General features: G+C 38.3%; 1 protein-coding gene across 1 annotated transcript in view; it reads right to left on the bottom strand.

Annotated features, from left to right (window-relative positions):
- MED12L (mediator complex subunit 12L) overlaps window positions 1–12,539 on the bottom strand; it is a 329,018-nt gene that overhangs the window by 30,328 nt on the left and 286,151 nt on the right. Inside the window, exons 37-39 of the mRNA XM_057737852.1 lie at window positions 11,420–11,782; window positions 9,470–9,626; window positions 5,921–6,132 (exon numbers count right to left, since the gene is read on the bottom strand). Coding sequence (XP_057593835.1) covers window positions 5,921–6,132; window positions 9,470–9,626; window positions 11,420–11,782 — 732 coding nt within the window. The remainder of the gene's footprint in view (window positions 1–5,920; window positions 6,133–9,469; window positions 9,627–11,419; window positions 11,783–12,539) is intronic.

The following is a 12,539-nucleotide window of genomic DNA, read 5'->3' as shown; positions in this document are numbered from 1 at the left end:
GTTCTGATCAGTGACCACTGGCTATAACTGAGCACAGAACTTCTGGTTGTCAGAAATCCTCCTCTTTAATGTCATGAAAATCCTCATGATTCATTATCTGTAGCCAACAATCAATTGCTTTCTTCCAAATCTGTCTCAATCGAATTAAGCTAAACATATCTTTTGTCTATCTTTCACTGGACTCTCAGAATAAACCATCCAGCACTGATTATGACAAAGAACACAAGATGATTTTGTGCACTGAAAGGGAGAAATCAGGATAAAGTGATATCATAAATCAAGGCACAAAATTAAGTCCTCTTCCTGTGTCAAAACTTATCATTCCCTTTAAAAGCCTCTTCACTAGAAGACTGACGGCGGGCGGGGCGGGGAGTACTTTCTGTCAGGAAAAAAAATATTAGATATAAAAAAAAGATGACTGGAAAACAATGTAAGCAGCATTTGGCATTTATAACCCATATTCTATATTTTATGATAGTTCTCATGGGAGATGTGGAAAATAAAATACTCAGTGATATTTCTAACAGTGAAACTGGAACCAATCCCTCTAAAGTCTGTATCACAGAACTTCAGCGGTAAAAACATACTGTTCTAAGAAACCAAAATGGCTATTAGGAAAATTAAACAACATTTCTCTTCTACTGGTGGCCACTGAGCACCCATCATATTAGGGACAATTAATGTAATTATACAAGTAAAGCATTTGATGTGCTTTTATTCTCTTTTAGTCCTTAACATATTTAAGAAAATATAGATCATTTTTATGGGACAGAGATTTCCTCTGAAATAATATAACCATAAAATACTAATAAAACAGTAAGTAAGTCAGCTAACATTTTTTGAGCACATACTATAAGTCAACCACTGTTCTAAGGGCTGTTACATACATTAAATCATTAATTTCACAAGAACCCTATGGAGTAAATATTGCATAGCTCCATTCTATAGATAAGCCTCTGAGGCACAGAAAGATGACAAAATCACTATGCCAAGTCCCATTTAAACAAGGGACACTGAGTAAGGAATGGAGGGAGAGCATTTTTACTTTGCTGGATAAAGACTGTAACCAAGAAAAATGAAAACAAGTTTCCTCGCAAAAACATCTTTATGCATGTCAATATGCACTAAAGCTATAAGAAAACACGCTTAATTATAATAGTCATTACATCAAATAATTTGATTAACAATACCTAACAATATTTATGCTATTTAGCACCTGTTTTCTAGACACTATTAATACATTCCTGAGGAAATGTAAGATGGTTCGTAACAGGAAATTTCATGACCAGCTGAAGCTGATTGATATTCAGTCTCTGTGGCCGAATTAGAGTTATTTTATAATGGTTCTCTACTTTTCTTCGTGCACCATCTAAGGCTAGATCTTCCTACATACATCAGCTCTCTCCGTTAGATGTTAAGAGGCAAGGTCTGGGATGTATCCACAAGTCTGGAATTTGTGCCCTCCTTGCCCCATCTAAGGTGTTTAAAACAACCACAGCAGAGGTCGCTGTTGGGAGCGGTTTCTGGAAGCACTCAGAGGAAGAGCTATGAGATGAGTTTGTGGATAAAAATCAGGTTGCTAAGGATTAAGGCTACTAAGAAGCTCCAGGGTTCTGGAAGTAGCTGCTCAAAACATGAATTCGTTCGATAAACATCTCATACATTTCTATCCTCTGCTCAGTAGATGGAAAGATGATACAAAGTATTATAAGACCCGACCCCTGACCTAAGAAGAGAAGGTCAGCTGCCGTGGGGGTGGAGTTGGGGTAAGGTGGGGTGGGTGTCATTGAACAACCAGCCTAAGGAGCCGTCATACCCAAACTAGTCAGTCTTTCAAAGCATCTCCTACAATTCCAAGATCACTTTTGAAGGTTAAGATAATGTGAAATTCTCCAACATGTTTGTTACATTTAAGAAAGTGGATTTCTTGGGATTTCCCTGGTGGTCCAGTGATTAAGACTCCATGTTTCCAATGCAGGGGACACGCGTTTGATACCTGGTCAGGAAACTAAGATCCTGCATGCTGCGCAGCACTGGTGCAGCATAAATAAATAAATAAATAAATAAATAGGATTTCTGTAATTAGAAAATTCATAGGATAAGGAAGAAAATAACTATTTCATCTTCTCTATAAGAAGCCAAAAACTGAAAGAAAGAAAAAATTACAAGTTTTTATGTAGCTAGAGAGAATCACATTCTGTGTATGCATTTAACCTGAGAAAATGTTGCTGCCAAAATCTGAATCAACACCTCTTACTATGAAGGATATGGGTCAGTACTCGTTAGAAAAACAGCTAATTGCATCCAGAATCATATATGAAAACAGTGTAGCAATGTTACTTATATTCCATATAATTCTCCTTTTATACTAGATTTTTAAAGATTACCACAAGGAGAATTGTTTTTTCCGCCACAATACCATACTTAGCTAGGTTCTATGTATATTAATCCATGATCCACTGGGAGAGAGGAAAGGCACTACCATTTCCCTCAGAACTTCCTCATGCAAGCACTCTAGCAGTTGCTACATACAAATCTCATCTACCTATGGAGGGGCACTCCACCTGTGACTGCACCACGTATGCAATTCTCTTTCCTTAAAGAATACTGTTCTCCTCAATTATCCAACACTTATACAGTGGTGAGGGACAAAAAAACATGTCTGCTTCTGAAATCCCTTCAGAAACTCTAAAGCAAGTTTCAACTGTTACAAAAGAATACGGAGGAGGAGGGGAGGTCAATATTATACAGGCACACCTTGGAGATGCTGTGGGTTTGGTTCTAGACCACCGCAACAAAGTGAGTCACTTGAATTTTTTGGTTTCTCGGTGAATATAACGGTTATGTTTAAATTATACTATAGTAAGTGTTGTCATTTTAAAAGTACATTTTAATTAAAAAAAATCCTTCATTGCTAAAAAATGCTAACCATTGCCTGAGCCTCCAGTGAGTCATAGTAATAACAACAAAGATCACTGATCACAGGTCACCATAACAAATATAATAAAAAAGTTTGCCATATTGCAAGTACTACTAAAAGGTAACAGACACACAAAGTGAGCAAATGCTGTTGGAAAAACAGTAATGAGACATGCTGAATGCAGGGCTGCCACAAACCTTCAATTTGTAATTAGTGCAATATCTGTGAATTGCAATAATGTGAAGCACAATAAAACAAGGTCTGCCAGGACAATCGCTGTTACTGTTAGGAAGTTGAGCTTCTACTACTTGAAGAACTCCTGGCTTCTCAAAAGGAAAAAAAAATGAAAGAAAAAAAAGGAAAAAAAGAAAAATCCAACATATGACAGAGTTACTACAAAAGAATCAGTTAAAAAAAAAAAAAAGAATGAATTATCAGTTAATTCCTATTAGTTCAAGCAGTGCAACCCTAGATGGTAAAAAAGAATACAATCAGGTAGTTTTGAGTGATGTGAGTAACGGGGTCCTACAGGGACATTTTAGATCGTAAGTCTACCTTCTCTAAACATACAAGGATATTTCTGAATACATGAAAATTATTCTATTGAATCCCCCCCTCTTTTTTTTTTTTTTTTGCTTTAGGGGAAATTGCTTGTCACGGCTTGTATCAGGAAGTAAACTTTTGAAGACAGGTGTTTCACTTATAAATGACTCAGTGAGCTTTTCCCCAATGTTAGGAAGCACTTAGAGAAAATCACAACTGAATCCAGCAGTAACAGTTTGAAAATGGGCTGTTAATAAGTCAAATTATACCTTGTGATAAAAAGGTAGATAGGAAAAAATAAACATACTTGTTGGAAGGTAAATTTTACGTAAGCTTAAATTCCTTTAGAAGGGTGCTGAATTCATTCTAGTAGAAGGATTATTCAACTTTTGGTAAATTTTTTCTCCATAAGGATTTGAAACAGTGGTGTAACTATTTTCATTCACCCCCAAGAAGAGCTAAAATCTCACCAAGGTTTTAAATGACGCCAAACATGCTGCTTATTTAGAGAAAAACTGAGGCTTTTAAATATTTTAATCAAATCCTCATCACTTCTGTGTAAAGCAACTTAGGCCCATCTTTCCCGATACCCAGGGAACCTGAGCCATCAAACCTCCCACAGAGGTCAGGGGGAGACAAGCAGGTAGTGACTGTTGTTTGCATTCGCATGTGGTTCAAACTAGATTCCTCTCTCCTGTTCTTCCTATAACACAGGGTAAAAAAAAAATTTTTTTTTAAGGGAAAGGAACCATTTTTAAGACTGCACAACTAGCTCTACCACTTCCATCCTCCAAATCATGAAGTGGACTGAATGGAGAAATACCGTAAGTTGCACAATGGAGATATGGCTAGAAAGTTATTCAAAATACAAAGAATATTTTTAAAAGCATTAGAATTAGCAACCGAAATGCCCATCAACAGATGAATGGATAAAGAAGATGTGGCACATATATACAATGGAATATTACTCAGCCATGAAAAGGAATGAAATGGAGCTATATGTAATGAGGTGGATAGACCCAGAGTCTGTCATACAGAGTGAAGTAAGCCAGAGAGAGAAAAACAAATACCGTATGCTAACTCATATATATGGAATCTAAAAAAATGGTACTGATGAACCCAGTGACAGGGCAAGAATAAAGATGCAGATGTAGAGAATGTACTTGAGGACATGGGGTTGGGGGGAGGGGGAGAAGGGGAAGCTGGGACGAAGTCAGAGAGGAGCACAGACATAGATACACTACCAATTGTAAAACAGATAAGCTAGTGGGAAGTTGCTGTATAACAAAGGGAGATCAACTCGATGATGGGTGATGCTTTAGAGGGGTGGGATAGGGAGGGTGAGAGGGAGTCATGGAAGGGAGGGGATATGGGGATATATGTATAAATACAGCTGATTCACTTTGGTGTACCTCAAAAACTGGTACAAGGGTGTAAAGCAATTATGTTCCAATAAAGAGCTTAAAAAAAAGCATTAGAATTCCTTGCTCATTTGAAAATCTGTGCTTGTTCTTAGAGCAGGATACACTTGTGGATTAACTACTTCCTTCGAACATCATAAAGTACCTCACTCATAGGGCTGCTGTGAGATCTGAGACAATCAATATATTACAGTGCTTGCAAGTGTTTTGGCAAATAGTAAGTACTCTCATAGTGTTAGCAGCTGTCATCAGCATCATCATTATAGCGCAATTTTTTTTTTAGAAAAATACAAGAAGTATACAGAAACTAGAAGAAAAAGTCACATTCTCACCTCCCTCTTTTTACTTTAATGTATTTGTATAGATTCTTGGGTTTTATTGAGTCTATACTAAGTTTTGTGTGACTTCCATCAATGTTTTGTTAAACAATCACTATCATCTAAAAAGTTAAAGAAAATTGGGTTATAGGACATAAAAATAGAAATAACATGAATCAAGAGCTAAGGATACCCACATACTGACTATTAGTTGTAGCATATTCTTTGCCTGCGATAGATCTTGTGAAGCATATACTAAAAGCAGAGTGTGTGCAGTGCAGGGCACTGTAGGAGAAAATCTAAGAAATATCAGGGCTTCAGAGCTACAACTTCAATGTAATACATCAAATAATAATACATGAAAGTGGAGCTAAAAGGAGCACAGAATATGGTGAAAATTGTAATAGGGAATGAGTGCTCAGAGCAGGTCACTTCAAGGACAAAAGTCCTGCAGCTTCTAAGTGACTAGAAAACCATTAGCTCTTCCTTTTGTTTTAAGGCATACTTTTAATGAACCTAAGACATTTCAAGTTCTTATTTGATCAACGATAATAGTAAAATACAAAGGGGGCGATGTATAAACCTTTACAGGAGAGATATACACGCACTCACACAGGTAAACAGGGATGCTCGTGCAGGAAGAATCTGTCACACCCCCACACTCATCCCTGGCTACAGGAACTAATGAAACTCGGGAGACACTGCTGATCTGGACAAACCTGTTGGAAAGGTCGCGTCTGGGCTTGCCTGAGAAGCCGCTGTTGCTGCTGCTGCTGCAGAAGCTTCATCTGTATCAACTGCTGCTGCGACGTGATGGCGTGAAGGGAGGGCGGCTGCATCATGGCCCCCGAGCGCCGCTGCAGCATGTTGGACAGAGCTTGCTTGGTATTGGTGGGGACAAAGGAGCCCGCGGGGTCCAATCTGGAGCCACCTAAAAAAGCAACCAGGAGGAAGGGCTTTCTGTGCATGGTAATGCAACAGGTCTTCCTTATTTTATCAAAACACAGAAATCTCACCTTCTAAGCCTCACTTTAGGAGCCTAATGGAAGTAGGGCACTGTCCCACCCTCTACAAATATTAAAGATCCCTAAGAGTTGCATAAATTCCAAACGATGGGGAGGGTGATGTCCAGTGAATGACAGTATTTGAATGACTTCACAGAGGGCCCACTTTGGTTGGTAATGTGAAATGCCTGAGATGCAGAGTCGCTGGCACAATTTCAGAATCATGTGGATTTTAAATGATGCGAGGCCCCCGGGAACATGTTACTCGCACAGAATATACTGCCTTTGTGAGGTATTTTGTCAAGTGTGCTAAACCAGGCACAGAGACCCTTTTGTAATTTTAAACCCTTTCGAAGTTCATGGTATTTAAGTTTCTTTACCACGGTAAACTAAAGATGCCTGTTTTTCAGTAAAGAGGTATGACAATACCTTAAAAACCTGAAATGCTTGGAAACTTCAAATACCATGATTCTAAAGACAAAACATATCTTTTCTGAAGGGTAGAAGTCAAATAAACAAGAAACGTTATAGTGATGCTTAAAAAAACCAAATGAAAACTTTAGCATATTTGCACATATAATCTGCCAAATGTCTTTAAGAGGAAAAAAAAATTTCATCATTTGCTGGCTTCAAATAGGTGCCAATCCTTCACTCACCAGATAGTTTATATTCTTTAATGTATGTAAGAAAACTTCTATATAAATACCTTACAAATGTTATATCTTTTCTTTAAAGCAAGTTGTATGATGGAAACAAACATTTTAACACTGATCACTGGAAAAACCCACATTCTTTTTAAGGCTCGGTATCACAATCAGCAATATGATTTATGAAGTCATTCAGCAGCATTTGAAGATCATTTGGAAAAAAAGTGGAAGGTCAATTTGAGTAACATGGCAACGTAATTCTTGCTGAAGCAAGAATTGGAAATATACTAATAAATAAAAACGTTGACTCATTTTATAAATATGGGACTTTTTTTTAAAGATTAGACTATGGTCTACTTTCTTTTAATTTTCCTAACTTTTCTATAATCTTATATCTCTGAGTCAGCTAAAGAAATAAGATACAATAAATATGCTGAAGCCCTCTGTATATTCTTACCTAATTAATTTTCTCCCCATCTCTCACCAAATGATGTTTATTATTCACACACATTTCCTTATAACTTTACCATCCTGGAGTGTATACCTGAGAAAAAGATTGCTAAAGATGTGTGTGTGTGTGTGTGTGTGTGTGTGTGTGTGTAAGGGCACTGTTTCACGTTTTTAACAAAGCATGAATGGAAGTAGACTATACATACTCTTCCTCAACTCCCTAGGACTCAAAACTTTATGAAAATCCATTAATTCACACATGTAAAATCCTCATAATTAATTGGTATTTTCAGATTTTTTCTTACATGTCATGATACCTAAGATTTACCTAATACCTAAAGTTCCTTAATTTATAAACACCTTTTATAGTATTTTACAGGGGAGAGGGTATGTGTCTTTTAAAATACTTAGACTTCAATTTATAGATAGTCCTTGTGTTTGATTTCAATATCTAAAAAGTTTAAAGATGCTTAAATTCACAAGGACATTGGAATTAAAAAGAGGAAGTCAAGAGAGAGGATGAACGTGTATTATTTTCCACATTTACCACTGCCTCGTTTGTTCTCTGTAGTCTACACTCATTCACTCAATAACCTATTTTTAAGACCCCACTACAAACGAGATGCAGCTCTAAGTTATGGGCATACTATGGCAAACCTATCAGAAAAAAAACTTGCCATCATGGAGCTTACATTGGAGAAGGCAGATAATAAACCGGGAAGTAAGTAAATAGCCTATAAACAAGGGCTGGTGCTAGAATGAAACTGAAGGGGGAGGGGGGGAGCAGAGGGGTCAGGGAAAGGGTGTGGTTTACAGTTTAAAACAGGGTGGTCAGTGCAGGCCTCAGTGAGAAAGTGGTATCTGACCAAACCCAAAGGAAGCAGGCAGTGACCATGTAGATACCTGAAGGAGCACACTCCAGGCAGGGGTCAGCATGTGCAAAAGGCCCTGAGGTGGGGGTACGTTAAGAAGACTTGCTGAACCTGTCTGTTGTGTCAGGCTACCTTCTGAATGCTATATTTTTAAAAACTCACTTTAAATTATATATGTGTGTTTATCTGTGTATGTAATATAAACCTTATTTCATCCTTCAAAAAACAATGAGCATTTTCATCTATTTTGTTTGCTGCAATACCCTAACAACTAAAATCGGGTCTGGCACATAATCAATGAAGCTCAGTACGTTCTGCTGAATGGATAATTGAATCACCCACACTATGAGGGTGTATATTAGCACATCCACTTTCCAGACGATCAGACTGAGGCACAGAGAAATTAAGACTCAGTGGAGATGATACAGCAAGAGAGTGGTAGAGCCAGACTTGAACTAGAACTGTAACTCCCAGACCAGCTCTCTTAACCACTAATTCAGAGGACAAAATATGGATTCTCCTCCACTGTAAGGCAAGAATCGAACACTTTCTTCCCTAGGCCTCAAACTGTCATGCTCAAATTACAGTAAAAATCACAGTATAACACAGAATACAATAAGGAAAAACACTATTTGTTCAAATGGCACATCCTAACAAAATGCAGGCTGAGATCCCAAAATAAACTGTTTCGCAAAACAGGAAAACGTTCATTTAGAAAAAAAAGTAAATTCATTTCTAATTAAGAGATTTTTATTTAGAAAATCTTTATTCTAGATATAAAATTTCCCTGAGCTTGAACCAAAGCAATACTAATATTTACTGTGACTATAATAGGATTTCTTACTGATATCTAAGCCTATTTGCTGCACCTATTTCTGAGATCCTTCATGGTACAAACAAGTTGAAAGATATAACATGAGGAAACAATAAAAGACACGGCAATATTGCCTAATCTTTCAAAACACTGATATGAATTATATCTGATAAAAGCATATGCACATTTCACAACATAAAACTTTATCAACTTTGTATCTTAGAGCTGAGACGTTCACCAGCGGCTAATTTCCTTCTCACACTGGATGAAAATTCCAAAATTGGCACATCAACTAGTCACTGAAACTGAAATTTTAGAAGAAGGGGGAAATCATCTTGAGTGGAGGGAATTATAGAAGTGTCCACTGAATGCTCCCTTCTTGAAATGTGCAAGTTTTGTGGAGGTTTCAGTTTACAAGCAAAGAGAACCCCAAGCTAGCTCTCATCTCGGGCGGCCCCGACCTCGCTCCGTCTTCACATACCTGGAGTGAGAGATTGGTTCTGAAGGAAGAAGCCAGGCTGCTGGGGCTGACCCATGAGGTTGTAGCCCCACAAGGTGGACGGTGGGTGGTGCATCATCTGGGAGGAAATAGGTGAGTAATTGGGAGGCACTCGGTACATGTTGCTCTGTGGATACTCCTTCAACAAAAAGTTAAAGAGAAAAAAGTTACTTCACTCCACACACCACAAAGATAATTAATGCATATTCCTCCTCTCATATAATTTGAGAGCGCGCCTATCCCAGCAGACAGTATATTCTCTGCAAAACACTCATTTAAATCAAAACTCATCCTTGACTTAAAATGTACTTGGCTACAGCGGGGGAAGATGGAAAAGGATCTTTTCTGAAGATGTGTTTTTAAAATACTAAAAGCACATTTAGTACACCAATAATGACCAGCACCCACAGCCAACAAAGCATCTTTAGTTGCTGAGTCTCCCAATCATTTCATCTTAGAAGGCTTTCCTGATACCTTGTGCCTAGATGAGAATCAGCCAGAAGGCCCACAGTACTTCAGAACCAGTCTCCGGCCTAGACAGTGTCTTAGTTCCAACTTTCAATACAGCACTCTAAAGAAGTAGACTCCCCTTCCATCTTGTTCCCCTCTGCCCCTCACCACACCTCTTGCCCAGGGTTTTCTCTTCCTTAGAGCAGCTGCAAAGCCTCTGGGGATCACCACTGAATGTCGAGATTCCCCCACTGTTCCTCCTTCTCTAGGCTATCCCTGAAGGATGCAGGAAAAATAAAAGCTCAGCTCCCTGCAATACAACCAACTGAAAAGAAGCAGATTTAGGAGAAGTATAGGAGAAGTATGGGAGAAAGGGACATGACCAGGATGCACTTGGGGAAGGAGATGAGTTTTAGGTCTCTTAAAGCATCTGGAAAGAACAGGAATCCATCCATGTGGATAGACAGGCCAGGAGACCCAGACTGGGGGGAGGGGCAGTCTGGACCATCTTTTTCAAAACAGAGAAATATTGGTAGGAAGGCTACACGAGAAGGGGGCACTGATGTTCAAGTGGCATCCAAAAGCGATGGTGGTCATTTCTAGAATAACATTAATCACCAAGCTATCAGCTAGGAAAAAACGTTTCGGGTTTGACTTAGGTGAACAACAGCAACAATTAGTCATGACGACTGAACGACAAACTGTGACTGTTTCTTCCACTGCAAGAGAAGAACACTCTTGAATTTTATAGAAAAATGTCACAAATTTCCTCTCAAGCATCTTTCAGGTGAAGTTAAATGTTAAGATATTTTACACATTAATTCTATAAAATTATTTCTAAATTACCATCTCATAGATTTCTGAGGTTTTTAAGAAAAGGTTGCTCTAGGTAGGGAAGGCTAACAGGGAAACATGAAGAAAAACTATTTTAAATTATGTTTACTTTATCTCTCAGAAAGTCTGAAAATATGGTAAAGTAGAATATATAGGAGAGTAAGATAAAATAGTAAACTGTGAAATCCTAGACTCATCCTACTAGATACATCAGATGGGGTTTTATCTAGGGAAAACAAATAGTTTTTTATGTTAATTTACTAAAGATATCAACTGCCCAAAATACAAAAAATATTTTAGGCATGCCTCATAATAAAAATATGTACAAAGATAAGATTTTATAGGTCAAAAAATTCAAGTTTCACATTTGAGAAATTGTGCGGCATCAAAATAATAAATAAATATTATTCACAATCGAAGCCTAAAATTAAACAAAGTTATGAAAAGTAGAGGAAGTAAAATCAAAAGCTATGATCCTGTTATCTGTGAAAAGTCACTGTTTGTGTGCTGTTCCGTTAATTACATCCCAGCCATGAGGATAACTTACAATGTGCTTAGGAATGTTTCTTGGAGATACAATTCAGGAGCTAGTAAATTTTCTACAAGACACTAACACGCCCAAGATCTCTCTCTACGTCCCATACTCACATCAACTCTCGAGCTGGATTTCGTCTTGCGCTTCCTCCCCTTCGTCTTCTTCTCTTCATCCGCTGTGGTTTTCCCCTGATCTGACAGCTCAGCTGATTTCCTCTCTGGTTCCTGAGAAATGGGAGAGGTGGGCTCTTCATCTTCCTCCTCGGGAGGCAGGGGCAGCGGCTCGAGGTAGTAACTTCGGGGCTTGGGCATGGGGTGTGTGTGATACAGGAGGAGGTGGTGCTGCTCCTCATACTTGATCACCTTCCGGTCCACTCGGACAGTCCCGAACCAGGCCCAGGAGAGAGGAGCTGGGTTCTTCTGACCCTCAAACAAATCCCATGGGGACACCTTCTGCTTCGTGGAGACCTGGAGACCCTGTGGAGAAATAATGCACTATGACCACACGCTCAGATCTTTTCCTGATTTGGAGGCCAGGTTTGCTCAGGACATGGATTCAGGGCACATTCTGGCTCGTGGGGGGCCTTAGAGGACTCTAGCACACAGCAGATAGGCTAAGTAATGAGTCCAGACTGACACTAGATCACTGAGAGCAGTGGCTACAATCCAGACCTTTAACTCCAGTTCTACGGTCCTTTATACCACACTGTGCAGGCTGTGACACCAGAGAGTCCAGTATATTTTACTGCAAGTGGCATTTTTTTCCATTTAGGTTTTGTTTGTTTTTAGCCAAAAAAAAAAATCTAAAAAGCACTGCAAAGTTTATCTTACTATATGAAATTATAAACCTTTGGAATCTATTTATTGTTTTTAAGATAAAACAAAACTTTGGAGTCAAGTTATAGTCAACATCTAACTGGGCTCAAATGAACTTAAATCCAAACATGTTTGGACTTGATTCAATACAGGCACCTTTTAAGTACTTAATTGGGTAGTCTCTGAATAGTTAAGCAACATTATAGAATTAACTTGTACCAACAGGTACAAATAAAGTCCTTCAATTCAAGCTTATCTCTACTGAGTTTAGAAAAGGAAATGTTATTCTGTTTCTGAAAATAAAAGTTTCTTATTTTTAACATTAATTGGTGCTGTCCCTTGGACCTTTCACTGGCCTACCAATTTGAAAACACTTTTTTTCAAAGTGACCCTGAAAATAACTGCTCAAGTTATGTTG

Source organism: Hippopotamus amphibius, chromosome 6 (assembly GCF_030028045.1).
Source record: "Hippopotamus amphibius kiboko isolate mHipAmp2 chromosome 6, mHipAmp2.hap2, whole genome shotgun sequence".
NCBI classification, from domain to species: domain Eukaryota; kingdom Metazoa; phylum Chordata; class Mammalia; order Artiodactyla; family Hippopotamidae; genus Hippopotamus; species Hippopotamus amphibius.
The sequence above is the reverse complement of the archived record's forward strand: the minus strand, read 5'-3'. Positions and strand labels throughout refer to the sequence as shown.